The sequence below is a fragment of the Carcharhinus amblyrhynchos genome, chromosome 17 (assembly GCF_965287045.1).
Source record: "Carcharhinus amblyrhynchos chromosome 17, sCarAmb.v2.hapA, whole genome shotgun sequence".
Lineage (NCBI taxonomy): Eukaryota > Metazoa > Chordata > Chondrichthyes > Carcharhiniformes > Carcharhinidae > Carcharhinus > Carcharhinus amblyrhynchos.
In genome coordinates this window covers 26,132,018-26,151,177 of record NC_137340.1, presented here as the reverse complement: position 1 = coordinate 26,151,177, position 19,160 = coordinate 26,132,018, and the positions used below count along the sequence as shown (strand labels likewise).

The following is a 19,160-nucleotide window of genomic DNA, read 5'->3' as shown; positions in this document are numbered from 1 at the left end:
CTCAATGAGATCTCCCCTCATTCTTCTAAACTCTAACGAGTACAAGCCTAGTTTATTCAGCCTCTCCTCATAGCTCAATCCCCCCAACTCCGGTATCAGCCTAGTAAACCTCCTCTGCACTCCCTCCAGGGCCAAAATATCCTTGTGCAGGTGCGGCGCCCAAAACTGCACACAGTACTCCAGCTGCGGCCTCACCAATGCCCTATACAGCTGCTGCAAGACCTCCCTACTTTTATATTCAATCCCCCTCGCTATGAAGGCCAGCATCCCATTCGCCTTCCTGACCACCTGCTGCACCTGCAAGCTGGGTTTTTGCGACTCATGCACAAGGACCCCGAGGTCCCTCTGCACCGTCGCCTGCTGCAGTTTTTCACCACGTAAGTAATAGTCCTTCCTACCATTCTTCCTACCAAAGTGGACCACCTCACACTTGCCAACATTAAATTCCATTTGCCATTTCCTGGCCCATTCGCCCAGCCTATCTAGATCCTTCTGCAGACTCTCCACACCCTCCGCACAATTTGCCTTTCCCCCAATCTTGGTGTCATCAGCAAATTTCGACACCCTGCACTCGGTTCCCTCCTCCAGATCATCTATATAAATGGTAAATAGCTGAGGCCCCAGCACCGACCCCTGGGGCACCCCACTAGTCACCAACCGCCAATCCGAATAGCACCCATTGACCCCCACTCTCTGCCTCCTATTTGACAACCAATCCTCTATCCACGCTAACACCCTACCCCCAACTCCATGTCCCCTGACCTTCTGCAATAACCTCTTGTGAGGTACCTTGTCAAACGCCTTCTGAAAATCCAGAAAGACCACATCCACCGGCTCTCCTCTATCCACTGCCCTAGACACATCCTCATAGAACTCCAGTAAATTTGTCAGACACAACTTCCCTTTAATGAAACCGTGTTGCGTCCGCCCTATCAAGCAATTCCCTTCAAGATGCCTCGCAATTTCCTCCTTAATGACGGATTCTAACATTTTACCTACCACAGACGTTAAACTAACCGGCCTATAATTCCCCGCCTTTTGCCTGGCACCCTTCTTAAGGTACTTCTTAACTGCTAAATACTATAATACATTTCCCAAATCAATTTTGCTCATATGTGAGAGAATTTTCGTACATAGTGTTACAAATGTTTTTGTTTATTGATCTGGAACAAATAAAGAAAAGTGATAATCTACAAAGAAATGCGAGGAAGGAGAGGTATGTCCTAGAGGTCCAATAATAGGTATTGATCTTAAAGATATAGGGTATGTGAAACAGAGCACATTAAAATTGTACTTCCTCCCTCAAGGTTCATGTTGAGCATAAACACTGACCTGGTCTGTTTGGGCTGAATGGTCTGTTACTCTGCTGTATATATTATGGGCGGCATTTTCCAGTCCTTCCTGACAGCAGGATCGTCTGCTCCTGGCAGATGGTTCCCCAGTGGCACTACTATTATTTGAATGGGTGTAAATTGAGAGAGGTGGATACTCAGTGAGACATGGGGCCCTATTTTACCATTTTAATTCTAAGTGCTGGGCAGACTTGAAACTGGGAGTGTTTCAGATCCAACTTTTAGTCCCATTCTCAGGCACCTCCATATACACTCTGCCTGAAAAAAAATCAGCAATTCTGAATCGTGCTGCAGAGGCCAGTGGACAGGGCTTAACGTACCCGAAACACTGCAGCTCCGATCGGAGCCTTCAACTGCGCATGTGCAATAAAAAAATATAGAAAAACGCTCCTAAAGGACAAAGGATAACACAGCACAGGAACAGTCCCTTTGGCTCTACAAGCCTGCACTGATCATGTGTTCCTAACTAGACCATCTGTTTGTATCCCTCTATTCCAAGACTGCTCATGTGGCTATCTAGATAAGTCTTAAATGATCCTAGTGTGTCTGTCTCAACCAACTTGCCTGATAGTGCATTCCAGGCCCCCACCACCCTCAATGTAAAATACGTCCCCCACATATCTGTATTGAACCTTACCCCCCTTACCTTGAACTTGTGACCGCTCGTGTTTGTCATTTCCGACCTGGGAAAAAGCTTCCAACTGTTCACCCTATCTATGCCCTTCATAATTTTGTAAAATTCTATTAGGTTGTCCCTCAACCTCCATCTTTCCAGGGAGAACAACCCTAGTTTACTCAATCTCACCTTATAGCTATGACCCTCCATATCTGGCAACATCCTGGTAAACCTTTTCTGCACTCTATCCAAAGCCTCCACATCCTTTTGTTAGTATGGCAACCAGAACTGGATGCAGTATTCCAAATGTGGCCTAACCAGCGTTCCATATAATTGCAACATCATATGCCAACTTTTATACTCTATGCCCACCCAATAAAGGTAAGCATGCTATATGCCTTCTTCACCACCTTTTCCACTGTGTTGCCACCTTTAAGGATCTGTGGACTTGCACAACCAGATCCCTCTGTGGTCTATACTCCTGATGGTTCTGTCATTTATTGTATAGCTTCCCCCTGCATTAGATCTACCAAAATGCATTACTTCACATTTATCTGGATTAAATTCCATTTGCCATTTCTCTGCCCAATTTTCCAGCCTATCTATATCCTGCTGTATTCTCTGACAATGTTCATCACTATCCTGACCGGATGATACCTCCACCTGGTTCCACGGACATTGTCTCAACTCAACAACATTACTGACCCCCTTATGCCCTCACTTGCCCAGTACCCAGACAGATCATGGCCCCCTAACCCTCCTCCCCAACTGATCACATGCAGAGTGGCAGCAGACCCCCTTTCCCCCCACTGATCAAATGTAGAATGGCAACGGATCCCTCCTTTCCCACCATCGATCATACGCAGAGTGGCAACAACCCCCCTGTCATCCACTGCCCCACCTCCCCACTAGAAAGCCATCTGACCCACCTATCTCCCCCCACCAGGGAGCCAACTGATCCACCTCCCTCCCCCCCAGAGAGTCATCTGACCCATTTCAGCCCTATCACCGAGCTGAGTCAGAGCCACTGGAAGTTCTGAACGCCTCACGCCCGATCTTACCAAGTTTTCATGCCCGAAAACGGGTGCAACCTGATGGTAAAATCGGGCCCAAGGTGCGCAGGTACAGCAGGCAGTAAAGAAGGCAAATGATAATAGCCAAAAGATTTGAGTATAGGGATGTTTTATTGTAACTATATAAGGTGTTGTTAAGGCCACACCTGGAGTATTGTGTGCAGTTTTATTCCACTCCATGTAAACAATTAACCATCATTAAACAGGCATTTTATTTTTCTTTCATCTATTGAAGACAGTAGTCTCGATTATCTCCTGATGGTGGTTTAGCAAAGCAGAGAAAATATTGCCCACTAACATAAATTTGTCACTAATCTTCTCCCTCGAGCAGGGCCAGAACAACTAAAAGGTTTCTATCACTGGAAAAGAAAAAAAAAATTCTGATATAATCTTTAAAGAGTCTGAAGTAATTAAAAGCGGGGAGGCCATAGAGAAAATCAGTGTTCCCCCAACATCTGAAGAACTGCCACGCAGTGTCAGTAGTTCAATGAGCTCACAAGAGTATCTATGTAATGCCTAGATATGAATGCCAAAACGTGCATAACTGAGAAAGCTTTCAACGACTCCTCAAAGAAAAGAGAGACTTGCATTTATGTAGCATCTTTTAGGTGTTCCAACATACTTTACATCCAATTAAGAATGTTTTTTAAATCTAGGCACAATCGTAATGCAAGAAATGAAACAGCTGAGATTTAAATTGCTTTTAGCTCCATGTGGCAAAGAAATGTATTGGCCCAGGCTTTACAGTTAGGATAGCAGCAAAATCGTTAGCAATCACTACATTGTTCTGGAAAACTGACAGCAACTCTTGGCATTCACACCTGCCCAGTTAAACAGAAAAATCCAAATGCTGATGTCAGCTATTGCACATTCTTACGTAAGATGTGCTTTTGAATCCTTGCTGTTGGAAATCAATTAGAAATAACTTAATTGATATGAACTTCTACTTTCTGTATTATCATTTTCAGTGTTATAAAAATCCTTGAAAAAGTTATGCCTTGTTGAATGAGCTGTGAATTGATTTTTACCTGTGTACCGTATTTACAATTAGTGACGAACGTCTCTGGCCTTAAAAACTAATTTTATATCCCTGGAATGTCCAATTTCTTCATTCAATGATAAATATTCCGTAAACAAAGTGGGGGTTGATTAGCTCAGCTGGCTAGCTTTTCGCTTGGAATAACACCAACAGCATTTCAGGCGAGGGACATTTGGAACCCGCCTACTTGCCCTGGTAATGGCAATCCACCACTGACAACAAACTGCCAAGAAAACTTCTCAGGCTGAAGCATCTGCAAACAATGAGTCTTGAACCTATCTTCAGGCAAATCACGCATGACCAAATGAAAACTATAAAACCTACAGGTTACTTCCCGGTTTTCTTCAGGTGAGAATTCTCCAATGTCATTGGCTGCATTGCTTTTTTGATAACATCACTTTGCGGGACATCAGGGATCCCCTACAGCTGCCTCCAGAATAAAGTTAACATTGGGAAAGGTGCAACTCATGCCACCGAGTTCTCCAGACTTATGTTGACAGCTTTCTTTGAAATCTTTAGCAAGTGCAGTCACTTTGCATTAATTACCTCAATTATCTAGAAAGTGGCAAAGAGTACCCTTTGAAAACTTTCAAATGCCAATTAACTCCCTTAACTACCAACCACTGAAACTATATCAACTTTTCCAATCGACAGCAACGTCAACTTCTATTGTCCTGGTTGTTTAACCTCCTTTCGATTACCTCTACCCACTTTTGTCCAGAATTCTCTCATGTAGTGGAATTGCTGAATCAGACCACGGCTGAAAGAAAATAGGCACTGAACACTTATTATTTCTGGATTGTTGAGAAAAGCAATAAGTAATTAAATATTACACTGTCAATTTTAAGTACACTATGTTAGGGGTCTATTTCATAATTGATCAATTCCCAGAAAAATTTAAAAATCCATTCAATTAGAGCAGTAAAATCCACTTTTTTCTTCAAGCCCAACATATTTTAATTTTACATTGCATAGGTTATACCTCATAGAAACAGGCTTTTGATCCAAACAGATCATGCTAACTTTTACACTCTAGTCAAACCTCTTCCCATCTTTCTTATCTAAATCTACCATTGTAACATACAATTCCCCTCTTGCTCATATCAGGGAAGCTGATTCATTCAACTTCCCTTTAAATGCATCTTTACTATTCGCTTCAAGCATTCTCTGCAATAACAAGTTCTGTATTGTCATCATTCCTGGAACGAAGAATTTTGTTCTGAACGTCCTATTAAGATTTTGGTGACTATTTGATATTGATGGCCTTAATTGTGGACTTTATTTATCTGTCTATTATGATACACACTTTCAAAAATCCAGGTAAATTACATCTATTGCATTACAACTGTTACTGTTATCACCTCAAAAATTCAATAAGGTTGGTCAAGATTTTGGGAGCAATTCTCCCAGTCCACTGCACTGCTCTAGCAGTGCAGCAGGCCAGGAACTCAAGAAGAAGCTGTGTAGCAGGTTTTCTAACGCATCTCCAGTCACCTGATTTCTGACGCCATCAGCTCCACACAAGGAATCGAGCTGAATAAATTATGCTAATAATCATCAGCATATACTTAGCAGGTTTTGGACTGAAGTCTCTTGGTCCACTAGCCTCACTCCCCCCACCAGGTGTGTTTCACTTCAGCAGGTTTTACAATAACTCCCCACTAGTGGGGAACTGGTGACCCGATCCCACTGGAGTAAAGGGGGTTATGGAGGCCACCAAGGAGGTCAGGAATAAGAAGGGGGGTGTCTGTAGGCATTTGCAGCCTGGCAGTGGCAGCCTAGCCCCCTTCGCACTGCCTGAAGGGTAAAGTGACAGTGTTTAGGTGGCACCTTGGCACTATCCACTGGGTACCAGGCAGTGCCAAAGGAGTGGAGTCAATGGGGGCAGAGCATCTTGGGGGGGGGATTTGGGAGATCGGGATTGGGCGATCAAGGTAGGCTGGGAGTGGAGGGGTCGGTCTGGCCCAGACTCATCTGGGAGAGCAACGATCAGGTGTTATCAGATATTAAGGGGGTCACATGGCCAGCAATGGGAGGTTGCTGTTCTGGCCAGTGATCATACGGGCGGTCAGCAGTGCAGGGCTATTGCGCATGTGCAGATCTCCGCTATGACAGATCAGCAAATGTGCAGTGATTATTCAGCGCCAAGCAGGAATATGCTTTATCCCCTGATTTTTAATGAAATTCACACTAATATACTCTGAAGTGTGCAGAATGTGTGAGATTCATTTGAAAATCCTGCTGGAAAAACCAGTGGATTCACTCCTGTTTTTACGCAAATTCGGCACTTCGAATTTTTTTTGGGAGAATTCAACCCTTCACCATTTGAAATTAAAATTGACATTTTTTTTGTTTCTATTGGTAAGATTTTCCAAACGTGGGCGCCCCAAGACCAGAAATTCTGGCCTGAGATCAACAGAGCTTTAAATGGTCTGCCAAATTTTCTGTCCCACCCACTACAATTCATACAGTAGGCAGGATGGGGAAATTCCACCACATATGTCCTTCTATTCTCTCCTCTAGTAGGCATTCTATTATGTTTCCTATCACCAAAGTTTAACCAACTAGTCTATAATTCCCTGGAATATTCCCTCCGCCACATCCTAAATGTAGGAATTATGTTAGCTGTTCACCAGTCTTCTGGTGCTACATCTTTTTTTTGAACAAATTATTAAACATGTGCATTATTGGACGAAGGAATTGAATACAATTGCCAGAATTTTACCAGCACATCTACCCCGATTCCAGGGTGGGCGAGGTTCACGAAATGGCATACTCCGTTGCTCCTGGGTGGGATCTTATGAGCCTTGGGTGGACAAGGCAGTAAAATTCTGGCAAATAACTCCAAATTTCTAGCAACACTAAACTAGCTGGCAGTGTATGCTATGATGAGGAGGGTAAGAGGCTGCAGGGTGACTTGGACAGTCTGACTGAATGGGCAAATACTTGGCAAATGCAAAATAATGTGGATAAATGTAAGATTATCCACTTTGGTGGCAAAAACAGGAAGGAAGATTATTATCCGAATTGTGGCAGTTTAGAAAAAGGGGAAGTGGAACAGTCGTTGAAGGTTGGCACGTAGGTACAGCAGGCGGTGAAGAAAGCTAATGGCATGCTGGCCTTAATAGCAAAAGGATTTGCGTATAGGAGTAGGGATGTCTTGCTGAAATTATGCAGGGCCTTGGTGATGCCATACCTTGAGTATTGTGTGTAGTTTTGGTCTCCTGGTCTGAGGGAGGACATTCTTGCTATTGAGAGAGTCCAGTGAAGGTTCACCAGCTGATTCCCAGAATGGCAGGACTGACATATGAAGAAAGACTGGATCGACTGGGCTTATACTCACTGAAATTTAGAAGAATGAGAGGGGATCTCATAGAAACATATAAAATCCTGATGGGGCTGAACAGGTTAGATGTGGGAAGAATGTTCCTGATGTTGAGCATAAGGGGTAAACCATTCAAGACTGAGATGAGGAAGAACCTCTTCACTCAGAGAGTTGTGAACCTGTGGAATTCTTTACCACAGAAAGTTCATTAGATACATTCAAGAGGGAGCTGGATGTGGCCCTTGCGGCTAAAGGGATCAAGAAGTATGGAGAGAAAGCAAGAGCAGGATACTGTAAGTGCATGATCAACCATAATCATATTGAATGGTGGTGCAGGCTCGAAAGGCTGAGTGGCCTACTCCTGCACCTATTTTTTATGTTTCTATGTTTTGCCTCTTCCCTAGATTATTTTAAAGTACAATCCTTCATAATGAGTAAAAGAACACAGCAGTTGTATCAGGAAATTCTTTTTTTCAAAGTTGTAGATTTTTCTATCATTTTAGGGTATTATTAGTGACTTTACTCCTGCCAGATACCAGCCTTGATTAAGTGTTAGCATTCTTTTACCTCTGAATCAAACAATCATGAATTCCTTTCCACTCCAAAAACTAGAGTACATAGTCCAGGCTGATATTTTTGAAGGTCTGCTGCACCATTTGAGATGATAACTTTTGGACAAGACATTGAACCAAGTCTGTCTCCTTGAGTGGGCATATGGGCCGGGATTTTATGACCATGCTCGGGCAAGGCCCGTAAAATCCCGCCCAAAGCCAATGGAGAATCCCATTCTGTGAGCCTCGCCCTCCCCAGTTCTGGGGCAGGTGTGCTGGTAAAATTCCAGCCATAAGATCGCATGGTTTTATTCAACAAAAGCAGCAAATTTTCTCTTGTTCTGGCCAACATTTATCCCTCAACCCACACACAAAATCGTAATTTTTTTACAATGTTGTTTGGAGGGCCTTATGTGCAAATTGACTGCTGATATTATTATGTTACAACAGTGACTACACTTCAAAAGCATTTCATTGGCTGATTATAACTGCATTGGGACATCTGGAGATCATGGAAGGTACTAAAGAAATGCAAGCTCTTCATTTTCTTTTTGATTGATTCTTAACTCCTGAGGTTCAGAGATGGCTGTTTGGATTATTTACAATCACTGTTATTTCAGAGATTCCCTGGTCAGAGAAATCAAAACTGACTGCAAATATATGGCATCATTTTTTAAAGGGACAAGGATATCTGAATTTCAGTAGAACAAACCAGAATATATCCAAATATGCACCAAATATGGCAGTAATAATCCTTGATACTCTTCCAATCTGACTGCAAAGCCATTGATAGTCTGTTGTACAGTTATGCAGTTTTTAAAAAATTGTTTTTCATTACCTTGGTCTTCATTCTGTGTGCTTTTAATGCTTTTGGTTGAGGCTGATGTAAAAGGAACGTTTACTTTCTCATTCTGCTAAAACAAAATTAGAATTGTATCAACACAGTATCCTTGCAGCACTTTGATTACATTTGAAATATATCAGCTAAGTTTTTAGCTAGTTATTTGCCATTGCATCATTATAAATATTCCCTCATTTTAGTATTTTCTGTTTCTCTTTAGCAGTTATCTCCTGTCAATCATTCCTCATGTTTGAAGAGTTTGATTGTTTGTATGCAGCAACTAAGAGGTGCAAAAATTATCATTTACTTGCTTCACAATTTTTGGTCTGGAAATAACCTCACCTCTGATTATCAGCACAGCCAGAGAACACAACTTCAATTTGAAGTTTGAGCCTGAATTTCTTGTGATCATGATCTCTGGAGGATATTGGTGGAGAGCAGTTGGGTGGAACCTTTATGTCAACAGGAACTAATCCTTCCATAATTTCCAAGATTAGTCTACTTTAAAGTAATGACTTTTCTCAGTGATCATTCACTTGTTGCAAGTCAGAAAGCCATGTTCAATAGCTTGAATGTAATGTAGATTGACATTCCTACAGTATTGAGGGAGTGGCGCATTATTTGAAATGGAATGTTTTAGATCAGATCTTAAACCAAACATCCACAGAAACATTTAAGAAAAAGGAGGGGACTTCACTAATTTTCTCTCAATCAATAACATCAAAACTGATAAGCTGCTAATTTATCTCGCTTGCTATTTATGAGATCACACACTAAATTAGTTCATGTATCCGTCTACATGACAGCAGTGGCAACATTTCAAAAGTAGTTAACTGGTTGTGAAGTTCTATAAGATATCCTGAGAATGTGCTTTTTAAAATTTAAAAATTCTTTTTTTCTTTAATGTGGGTTACACAAAATATTGAAAAAGATTCTAGTTCAGAAGATTTTGTAGGAGGACAACAGGAAATATAGTTTATATTAATTAGAATTACATTTTCAGCAAACAGGTGTAAAAAATTTGAAAGCTGTACTTGGCATGAATTTCAGAAATACATGTAAGTATGCTGATGGGTCATTTCATGGATTTTTAAATTTGCAACGCCAAATCTAATTTCCAAAATAATATGACCATTGTAAAGCATTAGTTCTGACCATACCTTTTTCTTCAGCACTTTCTGGTTTCATTGCCTGAGTCTTTGGAACATCAGAGTAGCTGCATTCCATTTCTGAGATTAGGCATGTAGTTTAAATGGACATAAATAATACTTCACCATAATAATAAGTGACTGTTGAGATATGCACAATTATAATTGTGACAGAACTGTCCTTTTAAGATGTTCTGGGATTTGTGAATGTCTTGATTAGCTTAGGAATATTAATGATTGTCGTTGTGTACTGAATAACCTGACAAAGGGATTATGAAACCATGGTTCTATTTACTAAAATTCCTACATTAAAGATTTATTAAAGGAAATAATATCTGACAGAGAGGAAACACTTCTAATCTAAAATACCACGCTGCCAACAGAAAAATGTTAAGCAATCTCTAGTCTTGATTCTTTATGTTGGAAAATGCAGGTTGCTGGAAACCTACCATATCAGATCACAGAGCTAGAAGTCTCTTTCAACAACTTATTAGGCTACCCATTTTCCAGGTAACAGTTAGTTATTTACACAGAAATTAACAAGGCCAAAGGCGTCAATATTGATATGATGCTGAAAATCTACAGCTGTGTCCATATACTCTCCCACAGTAGGAACTGAGGCAAGGATCTGATATGCCAGGTCATGATCAAACAAGTGAATTGCCATCAGAGTCTCTGTTTACCATAGACAAAGCCATCAGTGCAAATGGGGACTGGACTGGGAGCAGAGACTCCTTAAGTCAGGAGATTCCTGGTTCTTCATTCTAGAATGGAAGTGGGCATTAGGTCAATTGAAACTACAAAGGGTACAGCATGTAGCCCAATCCATCACACAGACCAGCCTCCCATCCACTGACACTGTCTGCACTTCCCTCTGCCTCGGAAAAGAAGCCAGCATACTCAAGGATCCCATGCAGTCCGGACATGCTCTCTTCCCCCTTCTTCCATCAGGAAAAAGATACAAAGTCTGAGATCATGTACCAACCAACTCAAAAACAGCTTTTTCCCTGCTGCCATCAGACTTTTGAATGGACCTACATCACATGAAGTTGATCTTTCTCTACGTCCTAGCTATGATTGTAACACCATATTCTCCACTCTCTCCCTTCCTTCTCTATGTATGGTATGCTTTATCTGTATAGTGTGCAAGAAACAATACTTTTCACAATATACTAATATATGTGACAATAATAAATCAAAACAAATCAAGATGCAGCTAATAAGATGCATACCACGTCACCAACTAATTAGAGTGGAGCTTGAGTTTCCAGCCCAGAATTGAACCCAAGGTGACACAAGGATGAAGGGGATTCCTTCTTAACCAGGTTGTTAGGGCCATTTCAAACTTGTTTCAAGGGAGGGAACAAGGGAGGAGGTAGATGCCATGGATGTATCCCTAGTGTCGTGGGTGCATACTAGCAGAATTGAAACCAACTGACCCTTTACTGACCCTGCAAGCTTTCCTGGGGATCATCAATGATGGCCCTTATCTGTTGCATTTTAGTACTCACACTGGGATTTGCTCCCCTATAGGTTTTTGTCCATGAAGTCAATACCTATTAATGTTCTTAGGTAGGTCTTTTCAGCAAAATGTTGCTATGGATACCTGAAAGAATGTTTCCAATTTTGCTAGAAATACAGAAGAGAGATATCTGGATAGACAGACTTATAGAAACACCAACAACCTGGTCAGTTGTTAAAGTGCTTTGGATCATCAAGTATTTGCCTTTATGTTGGACTTATTCCCTATCATTCTGCATTTTAACCTCATGTACTCTGCAATGTATAAATATACAACAATGTATTCTAACAAAAAACAGTGACTTTAAGATGTATTCTGAAGTTGTAAATGATACTCTGATTAATGGGGAGTAATTACTTTTTAGTATAATTGAAGTAATATCAGCATTTTGAAATTATTGTCTTACCTCTGTGTAATGTATTATTTCTTTATTGTTGCTTTGGTTTTCATCGACAATATAAATTGCAACAATGTTTCGCTTAGGTAATTGGTGGTATTTTACAGTATCAGATGTTACTAGCGTAACATACTCTTTCTTTTGCATGCATGCGTTCTTTATTCGTATTGTCTCAATGCTTGAACCAAATGCGGTTTCAATGTTAGCTGCGCTGTAAGCTGTAGAATCTTGTATCCTGTGGGCATATGCTATAAAAGGAATATCGGGGTACTTCATGTTGGATGTATACTTTCTAGAACCTGGAGAATACTGATTCAATCCTTCTTTGTAGCCATATCTGTCATTTACATTCTGGTTGTTCAAGCTTGGTGTGTGTATAACGTGCTCACCAGACAGGTCTGGCATTGATGCAGTCCGGGAAGCTGGTGGAGCTGCTCTTTTCTTAAAGTCCCCCGTGACTCTTCTCTGTGTTTTTTGAACCTGAAATGACATGTTTTCCAAACTACTGTTTCCCACAAATCGTCTGGATGGCAAAATCTTTACCTGCGACATCATAAATTCCCAGTAGTTGCCCTCACATTTCTCATTTGTGAGAGTTGTCGGTAATTGAAAAGACAGCTCCATTGTTCCACAGCTGTCAGTATTTCTCAGGCATTACAGGTGAGACAGTGTATTTCACTTTCTGCTATTTGATGACCTAATCAGGAAGTAAAATTCTTCCAATTGGAGATCCAGCTCACATATTTCACTCAGGAACAGAACAGCAATATTCGAAGAACCTGAGAAGTGCAAAAAACCCACAATATTACATTATCAATAAATTTAACCTTGTTAAAATTGTCAAATCCAACAAAGACAGATATTGTGAAGGGTCATTTTCTTACAAATCGGCAACATGCATTTCTCTAACACATGTACTTACCTTCATTTCCATTGCAGTGCGCAATTCTATTGTATGAAAGAAGAGACGACACAAATAAATGTTTTATAATGTGTAGAAACTTTGTAACCCAATCTGCTCGCTCACTTCAGGATTGATTACACTTTAAAAGCTTTACAGCTTTGCTCAGTCTTTTCAAGTATTAGGCACATTGACCCAATAAACTATAAATTGTTTTTCAGTTTCAAATACACTTAAAACCTGTTTGTTAGTCATACTTTGTCGCTATTGGAACATTTTCAAGTCATGCATGAAATAACTGAGAAAGTCTCCCCTCAAAATGGACAAAAGACAGCTCTGTTAGAATTCAAGGCAGAGATCACACTGGCTCCATCCAGAAGAATAGAGCTGTTATCTTTTCAGATTGAATTACTTCTTTATTTTGTAATGTTAGGCCAGTTTCCATCCATGCCTAGAACGTATTCTGCGGTTGTTTTGTTAAATCATATGAATTTTACTATAAATAAATAACCTATTTATTATTATAAATATATTTGCTCCTCAAGTTGTTCAAATTCATTAATAACAGTGATAGAAAATGTTCCCATTTGTAGCTACTCAGTTATTGCAATAAGTACCTTCTTGTGTCATAATATTCAACAGGAATTCATCCTTTTGAACATTATATTCCCCCAGACTTTAAAAAATGTTCACTGTATTGTTTTTGAATGTAAAGATGGAAAAAAATTTCCAAATAAAGAAACTTCATTTGGAAATGTTTTTTCCATCTTTATATTCTTGCCAAATGTTTCTACTAGTAGAAGGTGGTGGCCCACCCCCTAGGCCATTCCTAACATTGCACTGTTACTGGTCTCCAGTATATGACCCTTCCATTACTGTCCAATTTTCTCTGCATAAGAGACTTCTGTCACTGTCTGACAAAGATGTATCTTTCCACATTGGAAGGTCACAGAATTGACATGTATTCTACAAATGCATGTGGCTGTTCGTTGAAGCCCCAACATACCTTGTCACCACTCAGCCTTAACCTGTACAACGCTATGCTGGCGAGTAAACACACCAAAGCAAAAATACACTCCAGCAACTACTAAACAACTTATACTTATATTATATTTTGATATTGAAGGGGGTTAAAAATAGAGTTTGGAGCTAATTTTCATCTGGAGACTAGAATCCCAAAGTTCACAGGAGCTGCAACTAAGCACAAGGTCTGAGATCTGCATGTTAAAGTTTACAGGGTCAAGGGAAAGTCTGTTGAAAAGAAATTCTGCTTGTCTTCAAGGGTCTAAGCCACTAAAGTGGAGTTGATATGAACTTAATATATTATTGAATAGTAAAGCATACTGATATGGTCTATTCCTGCACATTTTCTTATATTCTTATTCCAGTTGTCAGGGATGTTAACTGATTCAATGAAATGTAACTTTGCTGATCCAGCTTCTAATTCACTTCCCTCTGGTGATCGGCATATTTGGGATAGGCAATGCTTCTGCCCGCAACAGACTTTCCTAGATACTTTGGCATCAAGTCAGGATCCACTTTATCCAGGTTCTTGATTAGCTTCTGGCCATTCTTGCAAATTATAACTGGATCCCAAAAATTGACAGTTGTTTTTTAAGATGTTGTTCACAGTTCTAAACTGGATGGTTATAGCCAAGAACACAACAACCTTAATCAAAAGAAGTTTAAATTATTTTGAGAAAAATAAGAAAAAACTGTACACAAGTATATCTTTAATAATGGGGGAGAAATATTTGATATAATGAAAAACAGGGAGTAATGGTAGTGTTTAACTATTGCCATTAGAACTGCATTTTAAATGTTGATTTTTGCTGCAGAATTCATGTTATGATAAAATTACCTTCTACATTTGGAGAATGTTATTATCCATTATATGACTGCTTGTTTCCATTTTGCAATGGGATAGTTACTATCAGATTTTAGCCTTCACAAAATAACAGTAAAAATCCTCCTGCTGACAGTTATTTGCTTATCCTTGTACTTTGGACTTGAATCGACTGAAGAAATGGATTTAACCTGAGTCACAGCAGGGTTTTTACTTTTATACCAGCATGCTAGTGAGTTGTCATTTTAAAACAAAACATTTATGAGATGTGGGCGTCACTGACTAGGCCAACATTTATTGCCCATTGAACAAATCGCATTTATATAGTACATTGCACATACTCAAGATGCTACAAAGCACATCTTTACTAGCACTCTAGTTTGCTTTTGTGTGAGGGAAACATGCTTCTAGGATATTCATTCGGGTAGGAATGTGACCACCCAAATCAGACAGGTTGAAAGATAGGCCACCTATCTTCCTGCTCACATATTGTGAGGCTAAGAATGTTTTTTAATAATGGAAACAACTCAGAGAGATCACAAGTTTATTATAAATGTAAACATCAACTATGAAGAATCACAATCTGCTGGTTGCAAGGCAGGCTGATACTTTGATGGAGTTACATTTCTTGCTCTGGACAGACAGCAATGGAAGAACTTAGATGCTTTGTAAACCACGAAGAATGAGAAATTCTAACTTAATGAAAATAATTCCTAGCTAGTGAAGTATTTTTGGGGTAAGAACAAAGTCTCATTACCAGAGTTGAGATAAATCAATGTTCAATGTTCTTTGTAAAACAATAAACTTTGGTTAGGATAGCTTCATTGGTTTTCCTTAGTTTGGGATCTTTTACATACCTTAGATGGCACACAGGGCTTCAGTCTACCCTCTTGCACAAAAGAAAGCAACTCGGACATATTCCTACCATTAAAGCATTGCACTGAATGTCAACTATATTATGTGCTCACCTGCAGAATGAAATTATGCAAGGGTATGTAATGTTCGGGTATGTAAAAGATCCCAAGCTAATGAAAACCAATGAAGCTATCCTGACCAAAGCACATTGAACAGATCAGATGATTTATCTCAATCTTGGTAATGAAACTTTGTTCTCACCCCAAAATACTTCACTGACTGGGAACTATTTTCATTAAGTTAGAGTCTCCATCCTTAGTGGTTTACGAAGCATGTGAGAATTGGACAGGAAAACAAGACGGTAAAAATTGCCAAAAATTTCAAATTAAGTGATATTCAAAATGTTTACTTTGGTTTCAGGATGAGTATACAGAATTCTTCTTCGCCCCTTTACTTTTTCTATTATTTTACATTGCACTTGCATAATGACTCAGGAAGACTGACTGGAAAGGAACACAGCTCATTACAGAATAAAAAGTAAAACCACTACTGTGGTGTACACACAACAATCCTTGCCTGGGACTACCAATTAGCAGGCCCAATCCTATGCCTGCCTTATAAAAGACTCACATAATGGGTAGGATTTTATGGCCTTGTTTGTCCTGAAACCATAAAATCCCATCCGAGGTCAATGGATCTTTCCATGGTCTGCCTCCTGCCTGTTCCAATTCCTGTGACAGGTGGTGCAGTAAAATTACAGCCAATGAATTCCAGCTGGGCAGGTCACTAGTGGAACATGTACTCATCGAGCCCCATCGAGAGATCAATCAGTGATTCTGCGTTGACCTCGTGGGGGTTATTACAACTTGCGACAGTTAAAATGGTGGTCAGAAAAACAGCCTTTTTTTAAAATCAAGGCTGTCAGTCTAATGTCCAGTGGAAACATACAACCACAGCCTCATCATAATTTCCCTCTCATTTGCCTCCTTCAAAAAATAGGCATCTGAACTCTGCATGATGATTCATATAGCGACAAAATTGAAATCAGAAACTTAGCTAAAATGGTACTGAAACTTGCATCTTTACAAAAAGAAGTTCAAATGTTCAAATTCCCCTGAATAGATTAATATACAAACACCAAGACTAGGAGCATTTTGTTAATTTTATTTATAAATAATTTATCATGTCTTGGAACAAGATTGAAGTTATTATCTATGAAGAAAGTATAGTTACAAGCCCTTTTATTCTCATGCCTGACACAGATCTAATCAACAAAGCAGAGTTTTTAAAGGTTAGGTCATCCAGCTCAGATCTTTGAAAAAGTATTTACAAGAGCTACCATACAATTATCATGGCCATAATCATATCAATAATAATCTGTAATAATACAACAACAAACTGTCTATAATTCTTTAAATAGTACTACCTAAAGCTCAGGTAATCTACTGTCAATCGTTAAAAGCAATTTCTTTATGAAATAGTTTCTCTACGAAAGGCTTCTCTATGAAATATGCAAATAAAATGTAAGAATGGAACCTATACTACCACAAAATTCAGCTATTAAATCCAATGTTTTTAATGATAAAATTTCACTTGACAGTACATTAACTACATCTGCTTAGAGACTCATAGCTAACAGAAACATTCCTGATTCTTAATTCCAGAAAATAACTTACCCATGTAAACATCACTTTAGTGGCTGTCACCATATTTAAAAAATCAGCAAGAAAACATCCTCCTCCTTAAATATGTAGCAAGGCACAGACTGATAAATTTTTTGAGGTTTCTAATCATGAGGCACTGTTTTTGGAAAACACTAAACAAAATTCAAGCTCAGTGAAGTTCTTTGGAAATGCTTTGATGTGAATACAAGCTGTTATGAGGACTGTGTGCAATCAATCATGCATTCATAACATTTAAGGGTCACTTAATGATTAACATTGAAAAGCTTGTTTGCAGTAGAAAACTCTTGTGCTTTCAGTTGGACTGCTTTAAAGGGTAAATATACAGAATTGTAATTTTCTGAAGTTGAGATGTTGCAATTTATTAACATTGTGCTTAGTTCTCCTAAATTTGGGCAATTTTATCTTTGGTGAATGATCATCTGATGTTATAGACCTATTGTTGTGAGGAAGTTATTGCAATTAAGGACAAAGCAACTGATTATTCGAGAATTTGTTTTTATTATTCATAGCCAAGGTGTGGACCTTTTGTTGCCTTTTGGTTCCCAGATTTGATAATAATTACATCTTAGGCTTGGAAAGGTGAGAGTTCTTTGTAGTTAATATTTGTCAGGCTGCCTTGTACACAAGAAGGGCCGATTTGAGCTGGTTCTATTCTGTCACATGACTCCGTAGTGCAGCTGTGAAAAGTTATCCCAGCTGGAACACTGACACATAAAAAATAGTTCCTAGCTAATTACAAATATTACAGATAATACAGATTTTTCCACTGCAGAAACAAGGGGCAGAATTCTCCAATCCAGAACTAAGTCCCAGGGCAGTCACAGGGAATGTTTCTGGGGGATGGTAGGAAATCCAGCAGTATCTTCCAGTCCTGTTGTCATTAATTATGCAGCTGGGAGTTTTGTAATATTTTCCGTGGTGGGGTGGGCTGGTTGGTGCATGCCTGTCTTCATATCCAGGTGCCATACTTAAAATACAAACTATGGAAAGAGAAGTGAAGGCCCAGTGTTGAAGTTTAGTGATGCTTGTTAATGTACTACTAATCAGTGTGAAGTGCTTCTTTCACCAGGATCATTTACTGTGACTAAAAATGATTCCCTTTGCAATATCCTGGACTATGTCCTGGTCTTTGTGAATATATTGTATCTGCCTTCTGGGAGGAGACCAAACAGGAAAAGCAATCCTGCATGGGTACAGGTGGCTGATGCTATCAGTGGCCAGGTTGTGAAGAAGAGCAAATAAGGTTGTTTACCCTCTTGAGGCATTGTGTCAAGAGTGGTACAATGCCTCAAGAGGGTGAACAATCTTATTTGCTCCACCAAGCTAAGTAATTCCTCAGCTAGTTGCATACCACAATGAGACTGATATGTACTCGTTAGAGTTTAGAAGAATGAGGGGAGATCTCATTGAGACGTATAAGATGATGAATGGGATGGATAGGATAGAGGTGGAGAGACTCTTCCCGCTCAAAAAAGACAGTAGGACTAGGGGGCACAGCCTCAAGATAAAGGGGAGGCGGTTTAGAACGGAGTTGAGGAGGAACTTCTTCACTCAAAGGGTGGTGAATCTCTGGAATTCTCTGCCCGTTGAAGTGTGGAGGCTGCCTCGCTAAATATTTTTAAGAAGCGGGTTGATGGGTTCTTGATAAGAGAGGGGATTAAGGGTTATGGGGAGAGGGCGGGAAAGTGGAACTGAGCCACAACAGATCAGCCATGATCTTATTGAATGGCGGGGCAGGCTCGAAGGGCTAGATGGCCTACTCCTGCTCCTATTTCTTATGTTCTTATGTTCTAAAATCAAACCTTAGCTCGTCCTATAACCACAATGAGACCAATATGTCAGAGTACATTAACCTTAGTGACACTGGTATAGTTGCATGCAGTCTGTGCTGGAGTGACCACTGAGCCTCCTTTGCGCTTCAATATACAGAGAAAATTATGGAATGGCGGGGTGGGGGGAACAGAACTTAGATGCAGAGGGCATCAGCAACCTCTGTAAATCTGAGCCTT

General features: G+C 39.8%; 1 protein-coding gene across 5 annotated transcripts in view; it reads right to left on the bottom strand.

Moving 5' to 3' along the window:
• Positions 1–17,526, bottom strand: part of c17h10orf90 (chromosome 17 C10orf90 homolog) — a 178,909-nt gene extending 161,383 nt beyond the window's left edge. For 2 of the 5 annotated variants that reach the window (XM_080205636.1, XM_080205638.1), the window contains exons 1-3: positions 17,143–17,526; positions 11,874–12,643; positions 8,795–8,870 (exon numbers count right to left, since the gene is read on the bottom strand). In XM_080205636.1, coding sequence (XP_080061762.1) covers positions 8,795–8,870; positions 11,874–12,488 — 691 coding nt within the window. In that variant the 5' untranslated portion in view covers positions 12,489–12,643; positions 17,143–17,526. The remainder of the gene's footprint in view (positions 1–8,794; positions 8,871–11,873; positions 12,644–17,142) is intronic. The other 3 variants (XM_080205637.1, XM_080205639.1, XM_080205641.1) reach the window with 2 other exon arrangements.
• Between the last annotated feature and the right edge of the window lie 1,634 nt (positions 17,527–19,160).